The 26,226-nt window shown below is 28.6% G+C and overlaps 1 protein-coding gene across 1 annotated transcript; it reads right to left on the reverse strand.

The window, feature by feature from the left end:
* Positions 1-564: 564 nt before the first annotated feature.
* On the reverse strand, positions 565-26,108 carry LOC111624791 (SH3 domain-binding glutamic acid-rich protein homolog). Its single transcript, XM_023367740.1, has 4 exons — positions 25,886-26,108; positions 14,381-14,563; positions 8,237-8,350; positions 565-2,303 (listed from the first exon to the last, which is right to left on the reverse strand). The coding sequence occupies exons 1-4, from the start codon at positions 25,928-25,930 to the stop codon at positions 2,109-2,111; spliced, it is 537 nt and encodes a 178-aa protein (XP_023223508.1). The 5' UTR covers positions 25,931-26,108; the 3' UTR covers positions 565-2,108.
* Between the last annotated feature and the right edge of the window lie 118 nt (positions 26,109-26,226).

Here is a 26,226-nt window from a genome sequence, read left to right on the forward strand (position 1 = left end):
TTATTGATTATAAACGCTCTGCTGTGCTATAGTACCGGTAGTAATTACTATAAAAATATCTCCGGATTTCGAGCTCTAACCTCGGATCAGAATTGAGCATAAAAAGAAACAATACGATTACCATGGAGAAGATAATTCTTCACCCCTCCAAAAACTTTGAAGCAAGCTTTTTAATTATTTAGTGGATATTTGTATAAATTCAAAGTTAAAAAAATAATAAATTGAGATTTTATATGATATTCCACATCTATAAAAAAATTTATGATCTTTTCCCTTCCTTACCAGCAACTGAGAAAAAGAGCGGCATAAACTTGGCTAGCTCCAGGTGGCAATTTTTGGCGCTCCAGCCCTGCATTAGTTTATAAAAGATTGATTTGGGCCTCTGTTGGTGGGGGCACCAGGCAATTGCAGTTTGCCCATAGGATAAAGTGCCATTGAGTATGTGTGCTATGTATATAATGCTTAGCAAACTCCATACAGAAAACAGCACAGGTTTTGAAATCTAATGTTTACTGTTTTTTCTAAAAGGAAGTTTTTTTAAAGAAAAATGACAAAAATTGTATATAAATTTAGATAAATACCATGATTTATTGATATCACAAAAGATCAAATCAACATTTATATATTTTACATTTCATATCCACAGCAAATGAAGACAATTTAGAGAGTATATTATTCAACATACTCATTACATTAAAACTGATGAACTGTTTTCTATGATCTTTTAAGATTTTACAAGAAAAAGTATCAATGTGTATTGGCACTGGTTCCAAACCTGTAATTTTGTCAATAAATACAGAATCATCATACTGTGGATAATTAACACAAAAAGGACTTGTCAAATCATGGAAAAAAAATTAATAAAATAAAATAGAATATGACTTTTTAAAACTTTCAAAGCTTCATATTTTGAGCAAACATTATATTGCTTTAAATAACAAAAAAGTGACCTATTAATTTATTTAGAAACATTTTTTATATATTTATATTCCAAATATCTTTATTTAAGCAATATAAAATATTTTTAGAAGCTAAATGGTTATTCTTTTGGTACAGTTACTACTTATGCTGTTACAGTGTGCAGAAACTGCTGCAGAGACTGTTCCAAAAGAAGTATTAGCTGCATTTAAAAAGTTCAAAATTTTTTTTGAGATATTACTACTAAAAATATATACTAAAAAATCTAAAGGTTATTTCATAAATTAAATATATCTTTTTTTTTCCTTGAAGTAGGTGTAACATCCAGAAAAATAACATAAAAAAATAAATTTTCTACCATGTTGTATAGTGAATTTCGGAATTTAAGTACAAAAGAAAACAATCTCAATTTTTTTTTAAAATCTCAGTGTACCTTTAAACATTAAAAACTTCATAATTTATATTTCGTTTAAAAATTTTACTGTGTGTAGACAATTTTAATTGTGCATATTTCATATTTAAAAGCTTCTTAAGCATTTTGTTTTTGGATTAAGGTAAAAATTGAGGTTATTTCAATGCATCAATTGATAATACTATAGACTTAACAACAAAATTGGTAAACATTTCATGCATTAAACATATTTTTTGCTTCATCAAACATGCATAAGGCATTTTCTTTATCATCATTTATATTTGTCTATCTAGGGTATCATACCAATAGTTATTGTTATCACAGTTATCCAAATGGAAGGAACATGTTAACAGCTGCCAATTAACACAAAACAATGACTACAATTCTAAACATTAGTGATGCAAATGTTAAAGTAATGTGCAAAAGTTTTTAAATCATAAAAAAAAATTAAAAAACAGGTTGCAGAATTGGGTCATGCTTTGTTCTTATGTTCAGTGGATTCGGCAGGAATAAGCAGACATGCAACAAAGCGGGAAGATGTTTTGCTTGCCAGGGATTATTCAGAAATTCATCTTTCCATGCTGTAAAAATAAAAGTTATTTGCATTAGTACACTTATTGGTAATGAACACTTACACTTAATTATAGAATTAACATTCTAAACATTAATCCATAGAAAATTGTAAAAGTTTTAAAGTTTGATCATGCATTTTTTTGGTACTTTGGGTATATTTTTTGATTCCATTTTTTGTTGTGTGAATTTTTTTTATTTTGTATCATTAATCTTCTTCATCCTCCTCCTCTTCATTTTCTTCAGCTTCTTTTTCTTCATTTTCTGCAGTTTCTTTTTCTTCCTTTGGTTCTGATGCCTCTGTTTCTTTTTTCTCTTCCCTAGTTTCTTCAACTGTTCCATTTGTTTCATTATAACTCACATCAACAGTTTCTTTTTCATATACATTTTCTTCGTTTTCATTCTAAGAAAAAAAACACATTAAAGTGATCCTATCTCAAAGTACCAAATTCATATACAAGGTATATAACTCAATATACATTAGGATGCAAACATTGTCGATGAAATCTTCTCATTTTCTGCCAACAAAGCACAAAATATTGCTAGAGCTTTCAAAATCAATCCTGATCTTTAAGAAGGTTGAGGGGAATCATTAATAGCAAACAAGAAATTATTAATTTATTAAATTTACTAATAAGGTCAGGTGTGGTATGTACTGTACACCATCAATTCCAGAATTTGAAAATCTCAGCCAGTGAGGCAGAGTAAAGATTACCTGATTTCAAAAACTAACTGCTGAAATAACTTACCTATTTCAATAGTAACTGTGAACATCACAAGTCAAGAGAGTGTTATTTGTTGAGCCAGAATGTTTTTAAAAGTAATGCTGAAAGGTACACTTACTCCTAATTAGTGAAGATAAGTCACCCTCCATTGTAATAACTAGGAAAATCCAAATAAAATCAAATGCCAGTGCAGGTGTGCCAAAGCTGTGACAGTAACCTTTTGTTTATATATAAACTTTCAGTACACTCCACTGCAAATATAGGCATAGCAAATGAAGTAATGGCAGCACACAAAAATTGGCATCATTGGGATGCAATTTTCAGATTGCAGACCTATACATTCCCACTGTTGTACATCCATCCATCCATCATTAATCTCAAGAATGGAGTTAGATAGATGAAAATAGCAACCAGATATGGAAAGCTCGGGCCAGAGGTCCCAAGGCTTTCCATATCTAGACTTCTGGTCTGGACTGGAAGTCACATGATTTTTTTAAATTAAATGATGATTAAAAATTGCAGCCCAGCATTATTATGATGTCACAATAACATACATTCAATTTTTATTGTAATTTACATTCCTAGTAACAATAAAATGTAAATTGATTTACAAAACAGATGAAATTCAGTGAGAATAACTCTTGAAAAATCAGTCTAGGAGTACTTTTGAACCATATTACTTCATGTCATAGCAAGACCCAAAGTTGTAACAAAAAGTAATTATCAAGTCTCTTCACAAAACATGCTGTGCTGAAGACATGGTTTAATGTCTTGGAAAGAAATGTCTGCATTATCTTCCACATCTAGCCAATGGAAAACAAACGTTTCCGTAGATTTCTTCTTGACAAGGCATATAAATTTTATTCTGTGTTTATCAACATGGATAATGACAACTTGTCTAACATAAATGTCAGACACTTCACAATGATGGAATAAAAAACTAGTAGTGTGGTGCTTTCTTCACCCATACATAGACTTCTTGAAGTTATGTAGAACACAAACAGGATGCATTTATCCCAGGGTGCACTTAATCCAACAATCATAATTTCATAGGGTAAATGCACACTGGCCTGTTATGACAAAGCATGTGGACAAAACACTTGAGTATTTGCACTTATCATTCTACAAGATTCAGCTAAATATTATCTTAAAATCCCAAATACTGAATTTTAAATACAAAAATCATTACACTTGCATCCTGTTAGAAAAAACTTATCTAAATTTTTCAAACCCCTGTTGCAACCATAGAAGCAGCAGCAATGTTGAAACCAACTTTAATACTATCAATATCTATACTCATGAGCTACAGATAAATGTAATGGTATAAGCTTAGTTTTAATTGGCTGATGAGTATGATATGGAAAGGTGCAGTTATCTCATGGGTTTTATCAAACCTTTCACACTTTTCTAGTGAGAGTAAACCTCACTGTTTACGCCTCCACCGTCGTCTAGCCTCATATCTTAAATACACCTCTTGCTGAAAAAGTGTAAAATATAGTCATCTGATTTTATTTGTTTCAGCTTTGTTGTATTTGATGCCTCTTGGATACTTACACCACTTGACCATACATTGCTAATGAATAGTTATGAAGAGCCGTGATTATATTTTATAAATTCTTAAAGAGCATTAAGGATAATAAGATATATTTATAAGATGATAAGATGATATATAAGATATAAGATGATAAGAAGATAAGATATGTTTGAACAGAATGATTAATAAAATTTGCATATTCCTTCAAATATCAATTAATATAAAATGTGAATATAATTAATCAATTGTTATTTGAAAAAATAAGCAAATATTTAATCATAATTCCTGTTAGAATTATCATTAATTTAAAATAGTGCATTTGGCTATCTAAAAATTTAATCTGAAAATTTTAAACAATAAAAAAAAGTTAGAAGAGTAATAACACATAAGTGTTCATTAAAAACTATCTCAAATTCAAATACAGTAGTACCTTAGCATATGAAATTTTCAGGATATGACATGAAATTTGAACATATTTTTGCTTCATGGTATGAACAAAAACTCACCATACGATGTTACATTAGTTTGCAACGCCATTTTTTATTCACTCAGTCTGCGTGTTTGCTTTGTCGTGGAAGGATCTCGCTCTATAAAGGAAATCTTAAGGCATTATCAGAAGGTGACTGATTTTATTGAAAAGAAACATCCCAAAAAAGGTTCACCCTGTATTGCTGCTCGATTTAATGATATTTGCCTAAGTCATTTTAGAAACATTTTAAAAAGTAAGCAAAGCCAAACCTCTTTGGATAGATATTTTACCAAGCAACCTCTATCCAGTGAAAGTGTTGGTGGAAGTGAAGGAAAGAAAGCAAAAAGCAGTGAATAAAAAATAAAAAAATATATATAAAACAGAAAAGATAAAAAAATTAGTGTTAAGTTATTTTTAAGTTATCATTACATTATGTTATGTANGTGCTGGTGGAAGTGAAGGAAAGAAAGCAAAAAGCAGTGAATAAAAAATAAAAAAATATATATAAAACAGAAAAGATAAAAAAATTAGTGTTAAGTTATTTTTAAGTTATCATTACATTATGTTATGTAAGTTTTAGTATCATTTCCCTTCTCTCTCTCCTCCGCCACCAGTTTACACCTCCACCGTTGTCTAGCCTCAAAGCTAAAGTGCAAATAAAACTACATTTTTTTATTATCAATTATTAATCTATTATGGTTATTTATACATTTAGAACTACAAAATGCATTTTTCAGTGTTTTCCTTACTAAAGTTATTTTTTTTCAATGTATTACTTAGCTTTAATTTGAGTGTGTTTTTCGTATTGAAATGGATTATTTGGTTTTACATGTTGTATTGAGAAAAATAATTCACCTTATGACATTTTCATGATACAATCTCAGTTTCGGAATGGATTAATTTCATATCCTGAGGTACTACTGTATTTATTTTCAAAGCTTTCAGATTAGTCTTTAAATGTAAACTTAATGGAAAGAATAAAAAACTATCTTAAAAGTAGACTGAGAAATGAATACTACCTTATATATAGATGGATTACCATAAAGACCTAAACTGGAATTGTTCACAATGGCAACAATAATGTTAATTTCCATTAAATTACTATGTTTAAGTATAGGAAACTGCTACAGCATATACCATAACAAAATGCAAACAGATATTATGAATGAAACTAAATGATAAATCTTAGAAATTAATTTATAAAATAATAAAAATAATACTTCTCAATATTTAAATATTCATAGAAATCTGTATTGCAAAAGAATCAAAAAATACTAATGTCAGGAAAATGTCTTATTTCTAAGATTTGGCTATTTCTTTAGATCTAGCAAAAATAGTGCCAGCAGCTGCAGTTATACTATTTAAGACAAACATTTCTCAGATAATTTATACACACTCTTGGGAAAGTATTCTGGTTGTTCTCTCTTGCATTTCAGAGTATACAATAATATAAGCAGATTGCTGATGTATGCTAAATTTATGCTGATTTGGCTGGCTGACTAAAAATAAGTTTTTGTAGTTTGAAAAAAAATTTTCCCTTATCTAAAAAGAGTACTTAACAATTTTATTGTTATAAAACAAATGTAACACATTGTTCATTAAGTATATATTATTTTCATAATTATTTTAACTAAGAAAGTTTCTTTAGACTCATTTTTTGAATAATCTGAATAGCATCTAAAAATTGAAATTTCTTACTGCTACCTTACTTTAATTATTATTTCTACAAAACATACATTTAAAATACCACAAGAAAATCTGAAAGATACAACAAACATTTTATATAGCATTAAGAAATAAAACATTTTCTGAATCTAAACAGTCTTTATCAAAATTAATGCAACTAAATTTAAGTGTGAATATATTTATAATTTAAGACATGCAAAATAAATTTATTTTTGTGTTCCTGATAAAATCTTGCTTTTTCTTTTAATAAAATACTCTCTTAAAATGACTTTTTTTTTAGTTTGTTTTAGTTAGTAATCAGACATCAAGAATAATTTTTATTCATTCTTCTGTTGTGTTCGGTAATCTTGCCTGTTTCACTGAATTCAAGTTATTTTTTTTTCTTTTGTTGTTTTGATTTGTTTTTCTTATTGAAAGATGAAGTTTACAAAATATTTAATAGTAACATGAAATTTTTTAAATTCAAATTTTCTTCTTTTTTGAAAGTTCAATGAGTATAGAATCAAATACTTTGTCAGTAGTAAAATAAAACTACAGATATAGCCAAACTTCTGACAAACAAATATTCAGTGAAAAAGTTTTTCATATGAAGATGTAGTTCACATTTTAAGTCATATCACTTGTATAAAAAAATAAATAAAATAAAAACTAGAAAATATATACACTTTGTATTCACCATAACTTATTGACATTAACCAGAAAACTGAATAAATGTCTAAATACTGTTTAGACATTTATTCAGTTTAGACAATCATTCAGGGTAGGGTCATACTGATTACCCATACAATTTCTTCACTTCTTTGTTAACAATTTTCACTATCTCACATCTTATTGCCATTTCTACTTCTGTTGACTCAGCATCATCATCATTCAAAATTTTCAAAAGACAAATGTTGCTGAACTTTACAATTCATTTTGTATGAGAGATAAATGTCTATTGCCATACTTATTTTAAGTTATGTACTAGTACATTAGAAATAGCACACAATGTTGCTGGTCAACTCTTAAGGAAATTAAACTTTTTTAAAAGTAGCAAAATCATCTGAAAAGTAACTGTTAGGAAGAGTAAGGTAAAAATCAAAGAATTGCCAACATGTAAATTGAATTTTTCTGAATCTAAACCTGATCTAAAAATTTAAACAAGTTGGAAGACAAAAAAAAAAAAAACTTAATTCAAATCTTTTATCCAATCTAGCTATCCTAATCTCCTAGCCATAACTATAAAATGAACAGGTTTCTGATCTCTCTTCTGCATGCTGAGAGATCATGATTTAAGGAAACAGAAATTGAAGTTCAAAATCCAAACCACAACATGCAATCACCGTAGTCTTTTCCTTATTCTATACTGGTGCACTTTTAAACAGTGAAATGTAAAATCTGAGACTTTACTAAAGTTTCCAACTTGCAGGCACAATTGAAAAAATTTCAATGAAAAAGTTTATTTATATTAAAAGATAGCTTTTTCCTGTCAGCAGCATTCATCAGTTTGTTTAAAATAGAAGTTTGTGTTAAATTGTTAACATATATTAGTGGAAATGCTACATTATATCTAATGCTAAATATTAGTGTTTAAATCAAATATTATGAGGATTCATATAAAAGTTCTAATTATTATTTTTATTGTAGAGTAATTTACATTTAAATGAATTAAATTTAAAGACTTATATTAAATATAAAGTTAAAAATATTTATTTAAAAACCTATTATTTTATGATTGTATACTACTAAGTTTTAGGATGTGTCAAAATTAGGATTAGCTTAAATTTAAAAATTATGTAGATACTCTTAAGTTACAATATTTTTGTCCAAAATAACTATTCATTGTTCTGAGTTATGAATAATTTAATTTTAACCTCTTTTCTTTAACTTTAACAATAATAATAAAAAGAAAATCTTCAAATAAAAATTATTACATGACTTACTATTTCCTCTTTGTTACCATTAACAGTAGTTTCATTTGCAGCAGATTCATCCTGCATCTTTAGAAAGATTAACAATTTGTCATCATCATTTGCAACTTCAAAATCACTGTAATCCTAAAAAAATTGTTTCTAATTTATAAATCAAATTTTTACATGAAAGTATTTTATTGAAAATATATGATAAAATGATTTCAATTAATTCAGTGTAAATATAAAAAGCCATTTAAAAAAGGATAAAAGAAATACAAAGTCAACACCAAAAGTTATGGCCATTATAGTAAGTGTATTGATACAGATTGCATTTAAAATAAATAAAATATGAAGTTTAATTACTCAAAAGGTTAAAAAATTTTTAAAACCAGTCTAGAAATTTTGAGTAGATATATGTACACAAATCTTTTAATCTAATCTAGTGTTTTATTTATAATAGTGTCAACCGTTATCAATTAATCATATTAAAAGCAGCTAAAATCTACAAACTTACCTATAATCAAATATACAAGTAAAACCTAATCTTTTCTGTAACCAAAGAGAGCAGCTAATATTTGTTCATACTTAAATATTGAATATTGAATAATAAATCTTTATAACTGATTAACATTCATTTTTTAAACAGAATTGCATAATTAACTTTTTACACATGCATTTACAACAAATCACAGTAACTTTATAACAAATATTACTTCTAAATTTTAAATAAATATAATTTATTTCTATTATTATTACTAATCATTAACTAGATTCCTAAGTTTGAATTTCTAGATTATTGTAGGTGCAAAGCAACAGTTGATCACTTAATCATGTTGATTAAAGCAATGTAATTGTACCTGCATCAGCTGTATTCATCATACCTATTTCATTAAGAATAGACAAATCCATTTCTTCATTGCTTTGTTGATTATTAGCACTTTCCAGAGATATAACCAAACTACTACTGGCAATCTCTGCTCCAACAGAGAACTTATTCAGATTTTTTGTGCAGAGTTGTATATTAAACTTTATACCATTTGTAAATTTGAAAAAAATTGTAAAAATTATAAATTTGGAAACATTGTGAATAAATTTTTCACGTGATATACAACATATTGAGAACAATTTCATTGTTTTTTCTCAAAATACGAGAAAAATATTTAAATTTTATAAACTTCTCATCTAATAAGGTCAATTTCTCAGAGACAAAGATTTATGAACATTTAACATAAGGATGCCAAACAATTTATTCAAGGATAAATACTTTGGAACTGATTTATTCCATCATCAGACCTCCCCCCAATGGTACTGAACCACAATGATTGGTTCATGATTCATATTTCAAAATTTGAATGACCAAGAATTTTTTGATGTACAAAAATGTCCAAACTACTAGTAGTTCTTAACTTTCATACAAGTTGCTCTTTTATATATATTTTTATACCCTTAAGTTATTTCTTTGTATGCCAAATAGTCTTATATACTTTCAACAAAAACTTGGAGTTATTATGCAGTGGTGTTTTCTTTTAGTTTTGGTTTTATTAAAATAATAACCATCATTTGTGAAAATTAGCAAGTAAGTAATAACACCACTAGATTTCAAGCTGGAACTTTGGCTAAATAATTATTTAGCTAAAATATATGTGTGTATATATATATATATATACACACACACACACGTGTTACCGCTAAAGCTCAAAAGCTGTTAATGTGTACATTACCTAGCTAATCTCCAGATTAACTAAGGTGATCCGTAAACGTGCAGAATCAAGAGTTTTCCGCATTTTACCTAGTTAATCTGCACATTAACGGCTTCTGCTTCATTAAAGTTCAAAAGTTTTTTTCTCTCATTTCCTTTCCCTACTCCTTTCCTCTCTCCCTCCACTTTTAATTTGGTTTTGTCAGTGTCTTGTCGTCGCCGGTTGTTTTTATTTCTCATAATTTGCATTGGCTACCAGTGCGTCGCATACCTAATTCTGTTTTCAAATTCGTTTCTGTTTGTTAGCACGTGAATTTCTGATGGGATTTTTTTTTTTAAAGTAGATAAATTTAACTCTTAGTATGCAAACAAGCTCCGAATTGGTGAGTAAAATGAAGAAAAGATTCTTCGCAAACCTCTTTAGCGAAGATTCAAAATATAATAGTGTTTTAATGACAAAATGAAAGTATGATTCCTTAATTGAAGAAGTAAAGCGAATAAAAGTTTCCAAAAAGAAAGAATCATTGAGATTATCGAATAATTCAAATGTATGATGTGTTGACTGTACAAGGCTGTGAAAAACTCATTGAGCCATTGTCACATGTGCGAGAAAGTGTGAAAAGTTTGTCCATGCTGAAGAATTGTTTGACATATTGTATTCGACTCATTTGTCAATTGGCCATGGTAGAAGAGACAATGATCAAGCAATTAAAAAAATTTTATAAAAACAGCCCAAGCCCAAATAAAAATGTTTTTGGATTTATGCAAACCTTGTCAACAAAAACTTAAAAGTTTGAAAAAAGGGCTTGTTGTAAAGCTGATTATTTCATTGCATTTCAATAGCAGATGCCAGGTGGAGCTCATCGATTATCAATCTCAACCAGATGGAAAGTTTAAGTTTCTTCTTGTATACCAAGATCACTTAATAAAATTTGTTGTATTAAAGCCACTCACATCAAAACGGGTGGATGAAGTAGCCTATAACTTGCTTGATATTTTTCTCCTTTTTGGCGCTCCAAGTATTTTGCATTCTGATAATGGACGTGAATTTTGTAATAAAATCTTAGAATGTGTAACACAGTTGTGGCCAGAAATCAAAATGGTTAATGGCAAACCTAGACACAGCCAAAGTCAAGGAAGTGTAGAACAAGCGAATCAAGACATTGAAAATATGCTAACTACTTGGATGACTGATAGCCAAACTAACAAGTGGAGTGAGGACGTACGATTTGTACAATTCATGAAGAATCGTGCCTATCATTCTGCAATTAAAAGAAGTCTATATGAAGCCATGTTTGATTGTCCCGCAAAGTGGGATGGTCTTTTTCTATTATACCACAAAGTGTATTACATTCGATAAATACTGAAGAAGACCTTGAAAAAGATTCACAAGAGACTAATTACAGGATCACAGTCAAATCTTACTCAATATGACATTCCTTTATCCCCTGCTTCTACAAAATCACCTATTGAAATACAAGAATTTATCGATAGTAATCTTAAACTGCCTTCTACACCGTTGATTGAGGAATGTTCAGTTACCTTGCACCTCCAAGGAATCGCCTCTGCAAGTTGAAGAAGTCATCACTGAGTTACCCTCAACTTCAGCAGAATTGCCATCAGTGTTTTGTACAGAGCCTGTAAAGAGCACTATACAAGACAGTCTGTATTGTTTGCTCAAAAGCAGCATCAAGTGCTCACAAGTGTAAATTGTGTGATATGTTTGTTCACGTAGTTTGTGACGAATTAGATCCTAAAGAGGAAGGATATGGTAAGAATGTATTGTGCAACATCTGTGAAAAAGAATATGGATCAGAAAATACAGCATGATGAAGCCAAGAAATGTTTAGAAAAGAAAGCAAAGAAAATGTTAGCAGTTTCTAATGCAAAGCACCCAAATGGCGATGAAGGCGTCACTGAGAATTAAAGTACCTGAAGAAGACAGAGCAAAAACTGATGCACGCTCAATTTTAGCTGTGGTTCTTAGTAAAACAGGGGATGGCTTTTATAAACTTGGTACTAAAACAGGTATTTTAAAACAATTGTATGCAAAATCTGAATTCAGTGTTTGCAAAGAGAGATTTTTAACGAAAGAAGATGGATGTCCCTGCTGTAGAAATATCTTTACGTCAAACAGCAATAAAACAATCCCTTGGTACTGGGCAGGGTTTATGAAAATGTGACTGCAAATCTAAATGTACCACAAATAGGTGTGCTTGTCACAAAAAGAAATTGCTATGTAATTCAAAGTGTCACCAATCTTTAGATTTCACTAATAAGTAAGCACAGTTTTATCATATGTTTTGCAAATTCATTTCCCTAATTATAAAAATATTTTAAACCGTTTGATTTTTGTATTAGTTTTTTTAATTGATGATTGATTCTATCAACTAATTTGTTGATTGTTTGATTGTATTAACTTGATTCTTTAGATATCAAATATTAAATAAATAACATTATGTTAATTTAAGTGTACAGAAATGTTGCTGTTGTTCCAGCAAAAGATCTTATTTTCACTTTACCGAGTGCCTAGTAGGTAATGTGCACATTACCTAGGTAATTTGAGAAATGGAATAATTTTCGCAGCTTTAACAGATCACCTGAGTTAATCTGCAGATTAGCTAGGTAATGCACACATTAACAGCTTTTGAGCTTTAGCGGTAATACATACACCATGTTAAGTTAGAAGCTTAGGTGAAATGAACCATAGAGGGCATTGAGTGCAAAGCTGTCCCTAATCAGTGTATCAAGTAATCTGTATGGTTCTCTCTCTAATTAGTCTAGAAGCAAAGACTGGACAGAAGTACTGTCAATTACTCTACCTAGACATCTGTATATTAAACAGATGAGGATTTGAGCCCCACTTTGGATCAATTTCTTCCAGAAGAACTTAATTTATTTAAAAATTTAAAAAAATTTAAATTTTATTTAAATTTTTTTAAAATTTTATTTAAATTAAGCTCTTCTGGAAGAAATTCATTAATATTCAGTGTTCCTGTTATTAATGATTTTTTAAGGGGTTGCCTACTGCATTTTTATAAATCTTAAATAATTATTTATCTTTGATTTTGTAATCTTTAAGAATATATTTCCAAAATTAAAACAAATTGCTGTTTATAATTGACAAACTAATGTTAAGACTAAAGTAAGTTTTTCATGAAATTACTAAATATTCAATCTGTCAATTTATAAATTTTAATATTTCTTTTGTAATCAATATGTCTATCTGTAGGAAGAAAACAAGACAAAAAAAGGTAGGGAAAAAAAACATTTGTCCCTGAAAAGAATCAAATATCTTTGATAATTATTTAAGCTACTTAAAGATATGGATAGATGTGTCTAGTCATTTTTATTCCTTGAGTCCAGGAGACAAATGGCTTAGGACTTGGATTCTAAATTCAGATATTCTAAAATCAAAGCAGAGAAAAATATTCTCCTCAACATTGACATTTAAGCATAACCACAAGTTAATCATAGCATAAATTTTAAACTGCTAGTTTGAACATATATGTACAGTACATATGAACTTTTATGGATGATGATATTTAAAGAATCATCCTAAAATTTCAGCCACCATATGAAGAATCATATATTTCAAATCATCCTGTATATAATTACAAATATGTAAAGCTATATTAGGAGTCAAAAACATTAAAATTAATAAAAATAATTGTGTAAATATTTATTTAATGCATAAATATGCTTCATTTAATTAATATTTTACAAAATATTTAATTGTTGTTTGAACAGGGTTAATCTTTTTAAATTCATCCTACAACTTGCAATAGGTGCTGATTACCTTAAGATTTCTCCATACTTCTGCACCTCTTTCCTCATTACAATCCACAACAAACAGTTTTCTTGGCATGCACAATATGAACAAAAATCAGTTCAAGTTTTCTTGCAGTTAATCTCTTGTAACATTCTCTTCTTGTCTGCACTCCTGTAATGTGTGCAGTGATACCATTACACATGGAAACCATAAAAAAAGGTGCAAGTTTTTTCTTTTGGTCCTCAAAATGAAAGGAAAAAATTTCAGCTACCATATAAAAATTATGCTAACTGATTAATTACAAACTTAAAGCAGAAATAGTATTATTTTGTTCAATCACATTAATTGATTATCATTCATGCTGAAGTTGTGTTAAATGAGGTTTTCCTGTAATCTTGTGTAATAATAAAATGAAGATATAAAAATTATCATCTTAACATTTATTAAATAATTATTTCCTTTGTTCAGTTATGTTAAAAATTATTTTTCCTAATTTAGACTAATAATATGTACAAAAAATAAAAATATTAAAAGGAAATATATGAAAATATTTTGGTAAATTGGAGATAATATTTTTAATAGTTGTTTATAGTTTAAGTTATTTTGAATTCTGTTTTAATTTTATTGTTTTCTTTGGAATATGAATTAAAATTCAACAATAAAAAAAAAAAATAAACTGCAAGTGAAAACTTGGAATACTTACTCCGCAATATTCGTTATCATTGAATATTTGTGGAGGGAGAACATTTTCTTTATTATGTTTTTTACATTCTTCTTTCATAAATTCTTTATCTTCATCTCTTCCAGGTTCCGTTACATCTACAACTTCATAATCTATTTTCATTGAAGTAAGAACAAATAGGACACGTTGCTGTCGTTTTCTAACCTGGTTATAAATAAAATTAAATAAAATAAATTTAGAATTTTATCTTTCATTGAAGTCTCTTTGTAAAAATTAATTCATGCTTAAGTATCTCATATCATCAAATTAACCTTTATGGTTTGTTTCCTTTATAGAATTCATTAATCAATGAAGTCCATTGTAATTTAAAACATGTATCTACTCTAAATTTCCAACAACTAAAAGAAAGTTATAACAAATAATTTCTCTTTTGAATTATGTTGTTTCACTTATGATTTGTTAAATTTGGACACATCTGTTTACTATATGTAATTTACATATTCTCTCTCCTAATTTTTGCTTTCCTGTGTTATATATAACAAAGGAAGAGAGTGGTGATTAGTTAAAAAATGATCAAGATTTTTAAATTTTTGGATCAAGGGACCTTGAAATGCTGAAAAAAATGCAAAAAAAAGTTGGAGGTTTTTTCTTGATGGATGTTAGTTTGTGTGAGGAAACAATTTTTTCGCTCACTTTGAAGCTTAATAACTTTTGTGCCGTCTGTCAAAAATTTCTGAAAGTTTGCAGGTTTGTGTATTAGGGGACTGATGCTATTAAATTTTGATGCTTAAAGATTGAGGGGTGGGGAGATAGAGAAGGTCGTGTATCATATCTTTAGTGGGATAAGACAAAGATTTTACTCATTATTAGCATTTAAAATAAAACTCATTGCCATCCTCAAAATGAAACTAAAAATTCAATTTTGAGGCATATAATTAATTAATTTATTATTATTATTATTATAAAATGGCAAAAAGTTTTTGTAATAAAATCTCATGATGGACACCACATGCAATTTTAACTATTTGCAAGGAAAGTTATGCAACGTGTTGCGGGATTTTTTACTACTAGTATTCAGTTACATGAGAAATAAATGCAAAATAAGAAAAATAAGTGTATATGTTATATAAACTAATAATAATTCAATAAGAAACCTGTATAAAATCTATCATAAAATCTTAACTTCTATAACCTACATTGTATTTATATCTTTCAATAATGTTCATTCATATTCTTGTTGGATTGCAATTTGAAAAAATTGTAGCCCTATAAATTCCCACTGTTGTCCATCTGTCTGAGAACAGAGTTAGATAGATGAAAGCAGAGACCAGATATGGAAAGATTAGAGACAGGAAGTTCCAATTAACTATACACAAACTTCTGGTTCCAACCAAAAGTCAATTATTTCAATTAAAAAAATTTTCCCCAAAATGAGTTAGATGAATGGCAGGACTGTGTGCTATGTGCAATGGTATGTTGTATGTGCAATGGTATGAATGGACTGTGTGCTATGTGCAAAAAGTATGATGTAGAAGGGCAAGACACTATTAATTTGAGGTGGAGAGCATATATTTTAAATTAAAAAATTATTTAAAATATGATTAAAAATTGCAGCCTGGCATTATAATGATGTCACAATAAATAATTGCTCACTCTTATTTTGAATATTTTAAGAAAAAAAAAAAAAAAATTTAAAAAGATTCTTAAAAAAATCAAATGTGCATTTGAATTAGAAGTAACCAAAAAAAATTCAAGCACTAATAAAAAGAATTTAAATATTTCTTAAGTGGGTTACTTAAGGCTAATTAATAATTAATTTGGCTAGAGATAGGCAGTTAGTTAAGCTGACATCTTATTTTAAATTTTATTAGCATTAAGTAGCCCAATAAAGAATTTGGCCATTCATTTGATATTTAAAATTTTCACTAATTATTAGAGCTGAATGTATGGTACTTTGTATATTGAAATTTTAAAAATTTAGTATTATATAGTTTTTCTATAAAGAAAAACTTATAATTTTATGATGATCTTAAATAAAATTAACAAAATTGACTTAATTTTTTAATAAGAGTACATACATTAATTGTGTTTTTAGAAAGACAATCTGAAAATATTTAAAAAATAAAAACCACTTGTATTTCTACACATGTAGAGGAGGGTGGGGATGAAAGGGACAACCTCTAACTTGCTACTAAATTACTTATGGAGCTTCGCTATTTCACGGATAGATGACACTAGTAGTCTGTAGTTTTCACACATTTGTAGGGTCCAATACATAGCACCGGTGTTTGGAATGCCCGGATGAGCAGAAAACATATGCAAAAGTTAAGTTTTCTTCATTTCTTTCATTTAGGGGTAAAATCTCAAACATAGTCATTGGCCAACACAATGCAACAGTGAAAAAACTTTTCTCGAAAATGTAGGCATTATGTATTTCGACCTCCTGAATTCAAAAATGATACTCAAAACATCATATCACCCACAGTTTTTGCACAAATCGCATATTTTGCCAATAATGATATCATATATAGTAGTAGTACATATATATGGCACACAAATCATGCAGAAGTAGAATACAAGTTTAGAACAACAACATATTGAAATATATACACAGTGAACAGATGCATACAGAGAATGTGGTACAAAACATGCACTAATATCATTCATTGAGTGCTTTCTTAGTTGTCATGGCGTGGTCCCTGCTTTTCCTCTTATGGGGAATTTCTGTTATGTGCTCACGGTGAAGCATCCAGCAGTAATTGCCCATCATCTGAACATCCCAAGTTCCCTGGTATCGTCGTTCCATGTCCTTGATATCATGATGGAATCTTTCACCCTGTTCCTCACTTACCGCACCCAGGTTGAGGAAAAAAGTCAAGGTGCGAATTTAAAAAATGTAACTTCAAACTCATTGAGCATCCGAGCATTTTGAATTTCATCAGCATGTTCTCAACTACGTCGATATATTCTGGGCTACGATTGTTTCGCAGAAAGTTTTGAACCACACACTTAAAGGCAGTCCAGACTTCTCTGCTCCACAACATTCATTGAATGAAGGAAATCTTCATCTAGCATTACTTTCCAAATATCGGGACCAGTGAACACGCCCTCTTTCAACTTAGCATATGACAGGTTGGGGAATTTTTAACAGATATTTGAAACAGCTGCCACACTTGTTTAATGCTTTGACAAACTGCTTCATTATGCCCAATTTGATGTGCAGAGGTGGTAAGAGTATTCTGTCTCTTTCCACTAGAAGGTCACACTCAATATTTTTGTCCCCTGGAACCAATTCCAACCTTTGAGGCCACTGTTTTTGCTCCCAATGTTTGTCATAAGCTCGACTATCCCATTTACAGATGAAACAGGGGAACTTGGTATATCCTGATTGTTATATAATTACCTCTTTCTAACCTGTTACCGGTGTGTCTACTAACTCTTAACGATCCAAAACGAATCAAAACTAACGTTTTCGAACCCTTAAACGGTTCTTCTTCAGGTTTTTTCGAATCTCTGATGGAAAATGCTAGCGTTTATGAATAGTAATTTATGATAGCCCGTTTGGAGTCGACTGCGCATGACATACAACGACGGAAACGGGAAACGTGCATTCGAACTTACATATTTCGAATTTAAAGTTTTTACGAGCTGCATTTTTCATCAGAGATTCGAAAAAACCTGAAGAAGAACCGTTTAAGGGTTCGAAAACGTTAGTTTTGATTCGTTTTGGATCGTTAAGAGTTAGTAGACACACCGGTAACAAGTTAGAAAGAGGTAATTATATTACTATTCTCCGGTGTTGTGGTAAAGATGAGTATCCTGATTGTTGTCCTAGAAGTATACTCAACACTTTGAAATCACCACACACCATCCAATTGTGATCCTCATAATGAATGGTAGTAAGAAGTGCCTTAATGTTGAAAACGATGTTCCGCTTCTGAGTTTCATGTGGTGTTTTCATGTATACAGTGGGTGATCAGTTAACGAACAGATCAGATAACAAACACTTCCGCAAAAGATTTTTATGTTCGGACAGCGAACACATGATCGGATAACGAACACCCCACAGAACAAACACAGAAGTGACGTAAAATAATGAATACCAATTGATCTTCCCTTGTCTTCGGGCAACAATTCAAAACTTTTCGGAGTGTGGGAGACGTTGACATCAGCGCTCAAGCCAATATATACTGATTGGATAGTATTCCTCCGAACTTTGAAACTCTCCCTTGTAATTCCAGCCTTTTATATTTCTGACAAAACAATTCTTTTATGTATTCACAAAACTGTCGGGTAGGCACTCAAGTCTCGTCTGTTTTTCTTTTCAAAAGATGAGAGTATAATAGCAAAGGTATAAAGTAGACAGAAGATGTCTGATGTTGCTGGGCAGTATAGCTTTAGCAGGTCTACAGTAGGTCGCAGTTCAATCTTATTTAAGAAAAATACTGTATAATCAAGAAAACTCAAACAGCTAAAGGATTAACAAAAAAATCACATCTGAGAAATAAAGAACATTGAAGAGTTCATAATGGAAACTGAAACAGATCTGATGGCAGAAGAATGCCAAGAAACTATGCAAGATATGTTATTTTCTGAAAAAGAAGATTAATGCCAATATCTGCTATTAGAAATCTTTTGAAGAAGTGGGAGGATGTCAAAACAATGGTCTTAGAATGGCCTTAGAGGTTAATAGGCTTGTGGATCTCTACAATTACATCACTATTAATTACTTCTGAAACTTGCTTGAACTGCAGCCTAATGTAAACCTGTTCAAGCTATACTGCCCAGTAACATCAAATATCTTCTGCCTACTCTCTACCTTTGCTATTATACTCTCACCTTTCGAAAAGAAAAACAGACGCAAAACTTAACAAGTACCTACCCGACAATCTTGCGAATACATATAAGAATTGTTTTGTCAGAAAAATAAAAGGCTGAAATTACAAGGGAAAGTTTCAAAGTTCGGAGGAATACTATCCGATCGGTATATACTGGCTTGAGCGTTGATGTTGACGTCTCCCGCGCTCCAAAAAGTCGCGAATTGTTGCCTGAAGACAAGGGAGGGAAAACCAATCAGTATTCATTATTTTACATCACTTCTTCTTGTGTTTGTTCTGTGGGGTGTTCGTTATCTGATCATGTGTTTGTTGTCCGAACATAAAAATCTTTCGCAAAAGTGTTCGTTATCTGATTTGTTTGTTAACCGATCACCCACTGTATTAATTTTTGAAGGAGAAAACATTGATGTCACTGAATTACATACTGTTTTTACAGATCTTAGAAATGATATAGAGCAGAGAAAAGAACAGTGCTTTTACAGTTTTATAGTTAATCAGACTCTCTTGGATTTTCCAGAGAATAAGAAAAAAATATTCAAAGAAGAAGCCAATAAGGTGTACTCACAAGCATTGAAATATTTAAATGACTGCTATGATTTCAAAAATGCATTTTTTATTTTAGTTCAAAAATTTAATTTAAAAAATAATGTTCCAACTATACAAGACTGCTGTGAACTTGATAAATATATAAACAAAATTGACTTCAAAGTAAAAGGTGACAACGTTTTAATGAACTTTGCACAATAAAGGAAAGAGTAGGAAATTTGGAGGACAAGTTAAAAGCAGAAAAAAAATTCACATTTATGGGAATTTATACTAAAAAAAGAAAATTTTTCCAAACGTTTAGAGGATAATTGAATTTATACTTAGCATTCCAATTTCTAATGCATACATTGAAAGATGTTTCTCTTCAATGAATAACTTATGGTGGGATAAAAGGATATGACGTTAATCTGTTTCTTTTAAACAGATTAACACCAGAGAATGTTAAAGCTGAACTACTAACTTGCAGTAACAAAAATTAAATGTAAAAATTTTTACAAAGAAATAATAAAAAATAAACTTCTAGAAGCAGCTAGAACAACCAAAAATATGCCTTTAAGGTGGTAAATAAAAAATAATGTAATGCAATATTTATTTTTATATAATTTTTCTTAATTATTTTCATGTAGTTTATTATTATCATTACTCATGTCACTTTTCAAATTTCTATATTTATATTATATATTGTATTTCTTGTAAATTAAATTAATATTAACATTGGTATGTGTTATTTATTATTCTTACTTTTATCTATTATTTTTGCAATTAATATCGACATCGGACTTATTAATTATTTTTGAATATGCCACGTGATTATTATATTACTTTAATAATATATCATGTACAGTACATGTTTACCTTTTAATAAAAAACTATTTATTTTCTACTCACAATAAGAAAACCCAATTTTTTATTTCTAAGTATAACATCCTAATTTTAAAATGTCCCGTCCCTCTTCACCCAGCTGCACCATTGTGGGTTTGGTCGAACCCATAATGGGCTTGCTTAAAGAGGCCCTCTTAGTGTCCACAGGGCAGGAAAAAAAAGTGGGGAAATCGGGGGCTGTCCAGGTCAGCAATTTTGAAAAGGTGGCAACACTATTCAGAACAAAGGGTCAAGAGTTCAAGTTAGAAGTTAATTACCATTCACTTTCAATATGTGAATTACATGAATGCTTATTGGTTAACTTCTAATTTTAACATTGGTTATGAATATGGCCATAAGAGAAGCAAGTTGCTGTCTGCCATCTCAGCTATGTGGTCATCAATTAAAAACTATTTGTTCTATACTGACAAAAACAAGCTAGACTTTGCTACTGCTGGTCAGAGCATCACTGTGGAATTTTAAGCTATTCATTGATAATTTAAGTAATTGATTGAATTGGGGCTGATTAAGGGTTTTTCTTCTGCTTGATTATATTCCCTAATCATGTTAATTATAATTATTCAAAATTTCAAACAATTTTACAAATAAGTATTTTATTGTTGTAAATATTAAATTTGTAATATTTGAGTTTTCTACTAATTGTTGTTGAAAGTATAACTTTTTTTTTGTCAGATAATCCAGAACTAGCATTTATAGTTTAATAATTTTATTTTATTATTATTCTTATTATGAACTGTTACAAGGGTCATTTCTTTTGCCATTTTAGATGTTTTAAATTTTGATTTTTGTAAAAGTTAAGATAGTCAACTATTACAAAGCCCTATATTATAAATTTTGCTAGTCAATGAACTTTTCTATGAAATGTTGAAAATATATGTCTTATATTAATACTGTATTTACTACTAGTGCATTTTCCTTTTAATGAATTTTCTACATAAATTTTCCACATTTCCTGGCCAGGAAATTCATAACACAGAATCAAGATCATATGTTCATAATAGTAATTCTAAAGAAAGCTCATTTAAAAATTTTTACACAGGATTTTTAAATTATTGAATCACAACAATATATTTTTATTTTAAAGTTGAATCAGATGTGGCATTAGCATTTATCATTCAAAGATAAAATAGAAAATAATACTTAAATTTGTTTTAATTTTATCTGGATATTGTGACATCAATTGCAATCGAGTTTTAATTAAAAAAATAATAGTGAAATCTATTTGGTTTAATGAATTGGAATAATAAAATTATTAGGATAGGATAAATGGGTGAAATAGTGTTTCTACAGAAATTTAAAATTTCTGACAAATAATTTGTTGGTATATAATTATTACACAATTGTTTGTGTATGTTTTTATTTATATAATGACATTTTAAATTTTAATAAAACAACAATTTTTTCAACAAAGAAATTTCAGACTTGACAAGTCATTTAAATTTTTATAAGAAATATTTAATAAATGTCAAAAAAATATTTAGATACATCTGTTGAATGTATTCAATATTTAAAACATTTTTATTTGTGATTTTTACAATAAATTTTGAATTTATAAAATCAATTAGTGAAGGAAACAACACCATAAATAAAATGCCAAAATAAATACAAATGTAGGAGCCAAAACTTTTTATTTTAATAAGGATGAAATGTTTCTTGTTAAAATTAAAAAAATTCTGGCATTCTGTATTTGAATCTGTTTTGATATTGTTTAAACTTCCAATTACATTTTAAGAAAAAAAATTACTACTACTTCATTTAAGTCTTAATTAAGCAAATTAAATGTTATACAGTTTATTTGGAATTATCAGATTTAAAAAAAAATCCCTATAAATCCAGCAATGAAACTTTAATGACATTTTTGATCTTGTCAAAAGACCTTCAACTGCTCAAAACAGTACAAAAGAACATTTAAAAAAAATAGAATGATTATAAATTAAATAGAATTGAAACATTTAAATATTCATGTTCAAAGTTTCTAAAGAACTTGAGGATAAGGATAGATTTATAAGCTTATTTGTTAAATTAGTATCCAGTTGTTTATACTATGTCACAATTTGAATTAGTGAATGATGCTATAGCTAAAATCTTTTGAATTATTCCATTGTTCTCAATAAACTGATAATAATGATGGTCAAATCTGATCTTTAAAAAAAGAGAAGTCATAATAATCAACGTTTTTCCCATCCACTTAAGGATCAGGCCATTTTAATAGGGCTAAATAACCAATTTAAAAAGACAATAACTTTTGTAAAACTGTAATTTACTTTCATTAGAAATATATTAAAAAATATTAGTGAATTTTCTTAACTTTTCATTAATAAAATTATTAAAATTAGATTTTAATTTAATAAATTGTTTAATTTTATAGCATTTATACTTATATAAAACTTTAATATGCTATTCTTGATACAAAAAATTAGCAATATGAATTTTTAAAAAATTCAAAATATTTCATATTCAAAAACTATAATAATAAATTAATATGAGATGCTTTTATAAATTTAAAAAATGATTGTTTGAAGCAGTATATTTTAGGAAGAAAAAAAAAAATGCTAGAAGCAAGTTTGAAAGCTATGTGCAGATTGGATTATTATTACAGCAATAGCCATCACATAATTTTAAACTGAGGATATAAATTATAGTTACAGTACTATAGCTTAGTTTAATCAAAGGATAACATCACTTCATTATAAAAAAAATATTGTTATATGAAAAACTTTAATAAAGATTTCCTTGTAGATCTAGATGATAATCAGCATATAATCAAAATGCACCGTAAAAAACTATATATATATATATGAAGAACTTTAATGAAATTTTAAGGCAGTTAAAATGATATTTAAGAATCATTTTTCTGACATTAAGATTTAGACAAAAATGCTTGATGGATCTTTGTACAAGCTATAAGTAATAAATTAAAGAATAATTTATGAAATTATTGATCTGGTTTCACATTAAAAGGGAAAAAAAACAGCAGCATTAAAACAGACATAGTTGATCATGAAATTAAATCAATTTGATTTGATAATTATTAGCTCAGATAAGATATTTTAATTGTAATAAACATGATCAACGTATATGTTCTGATAATAAATAAGCATTTAATATTTCTCAGACCAATAAGATAACCTATATAATTAATTATATGGACAAGTTTAAGTTGTAATTAAACTGAATTAATTAAATTGTGACTCCTGCAATTTCAATTTGTTTATATAGCTAAAATACATTTTAAATAGTTTTAGATTGGATCAGTCAATTTGGTTTTTAATAAATTTATTTATAAATACTTACATTTATAGAAGTTAATGAAATCTTACATAAATTTCATAAACTTTTTTAATTAAAAAATATTTTAATGTTTTATTTTTATTTATATTTTGATATTGTGACTAAATATATTTAGTTTTCTTTCGGTACATTTTATAACCTTTAACCATATTATATATTTACATAAAGGACAAAATTTGCATAGCTATAAGATAGTCAACTATTACAAAGCCCTATATTATAAATTTTGCTAGTCAATGAACTTTTCTATGAAATGTTGAAAATATATGTCTTATATTAATACTGTATTTACTACTAGTGCATTTTCCTTTTAATGAATTTTCTACATAAATTTTCCACATTTCCTGGCCAGGAAATTCATAACACAGAATCAAGATCATATGTTCATAATAGTAATTCTAAAGAAAGCTCATTTAAAAATTTTTACACAGGATTNGTATATAATTTTATGACATAATTTTATGACATTTCATAGATACTTGACTAGTATTTTAATCATCTGCAATATCTTTGAAATTTTAGTTAAGTTATTTATATGAGATTTATACACACATATATGAAAATTTTTTGGACTACATTTAGAAACATCACAAAGGGCATGTCTCTAAAACTCAATTTTTTTGTCAATGATAAACAAGACCAATTCATTTAAGCAGTTACAAGGTTAATTAAATCAAAGAATATAGTAAATAATTATTCAAGAATGCATTATCATAAGAATACAACAAATATATAAATCTTTCAATATTAATTAAATGATTTATTTCTTTAGAGATGCAAAAAATATTTTGTTTTTGATAGAAATAAATAGAAAACAAGAATTGCAAACTAGGTTAAGTTACCCAACAATGCAAATATTCTAACAAGATACACACTAAACTATTTTTCTTGGCTTCATCTGTGAAACAAGATATATACAGTATATAGCTTTAGTTCATAAATTATTAAATAAGACTGATTTTTACCTAAGCATAGATCAATTATAATATGATGCATTTAAAGTCATCAGATCTATCACTTTAATAAATTGGTAATATGTTACCGCAGATTTCCACCTCCTATCATTGTCAAAGAAATAGTAATTTAAGGCTCATCAATCATATGAATCCGTAGCAGGTTTCAAAAAAGAATCTTTCCTTTCTCTAAACCTTACAATTTAAGAATTTCAATAAAGCACTTTTAACATCCAAAGGTTTTCAAATGATGATGACTTGACTTGTTTAATTTATTGTTACAAGTGCTTTTTGTGATAACATTTTCTTCCCTCTTCAGTTCAAATTAATTTTAAAACTAGTTCTGACAATTTCCAAATTCAAGTAAAGGCAGATCACATACTTTAAAGACCACTCTCATATCTGTAATGTTAAACAACCAATTTTACCGTTTCACAGTATTAAAACATTAGATGTTTTACACAATTAAAATGACATTTTACTCTTCCATAATGCATCCATAACAATAAATTAAGTGAACAAAGTTGTCGTCGCCGAAAACTTTCGGATGTTAGAGGCACTGTATCAAAATTCTCATAAGATTTACAGAGAAAGGAACGATAGAACTTTGGCACCCCTCATCCACACTTCATAAATAAAGCTAAAACCACTCAAATTTTAAAAAAGAAATCAACGTAAAAATTAAATCAAGGTTTTGAAACATTTAGATAAATGCATTAAATTTAAATGCATTTACTTAAATATCATGAAACCTTGATTTAATATCCAGACTAAAAAAATTCTTCAAATTTAAATTGTGAAAATATTAAAATAATGGATAGATACTTGAGTTAAACAGTGCCATTGGATGTCAAGGATGATTTTAATATTAATTTTGTTGATAAGAGGCCATCAGGATATATTTAAACGATGACATATTTTATATATTTTGCTTATGAACACATTTAAAAAAATTATACACAGTAAATTAAGGTAGAATATAATTTAAACTAGGCCTAAACGGTGAATGAACTTACTTCTTGACTACCACAAACGCCGGAGATATATACTTTGATTGCCATTCTTACATAAATCGGTCTCAATAGTGCTGTTAAAGCTGTCCGAACGATAAGGTAGGAAATTTGTTGGCAATCGTGGCTCCTTTCTAAACCCAGATCCACTTACGTCTCCTACTCGTCTTTCGCCCAGAGCCACGATCCTCCCTTCCTGTGACGTCACAACTTATTTTTAAAGGGCGATTACATACACGTGTTGCATCTTTCTTTGATAGTAACACGACATCCGATTGGTCGCAAGCTAAATGACGTCGGTGATATTTGATAGATTCTTTAAAAAACAAAAAAAACTCTGTAAATAA

The sequence above is a fragment of the Centruroides sculpturatus genome, unplaced genomic scaffold (assembly GCF_000671375.1).
Source record: "Centruroides sculpturatus isolate CEXI.00-Female unplaced genomic scaffold, Cexi_2.0 scaffold330, whole genome shotgun sequence".
NCBI lineage: Eukaryota > Metazoa > Arthropoda > Arachnida > Scorpiones > Buthidae > Centruroides > Centruroides sculpturatus.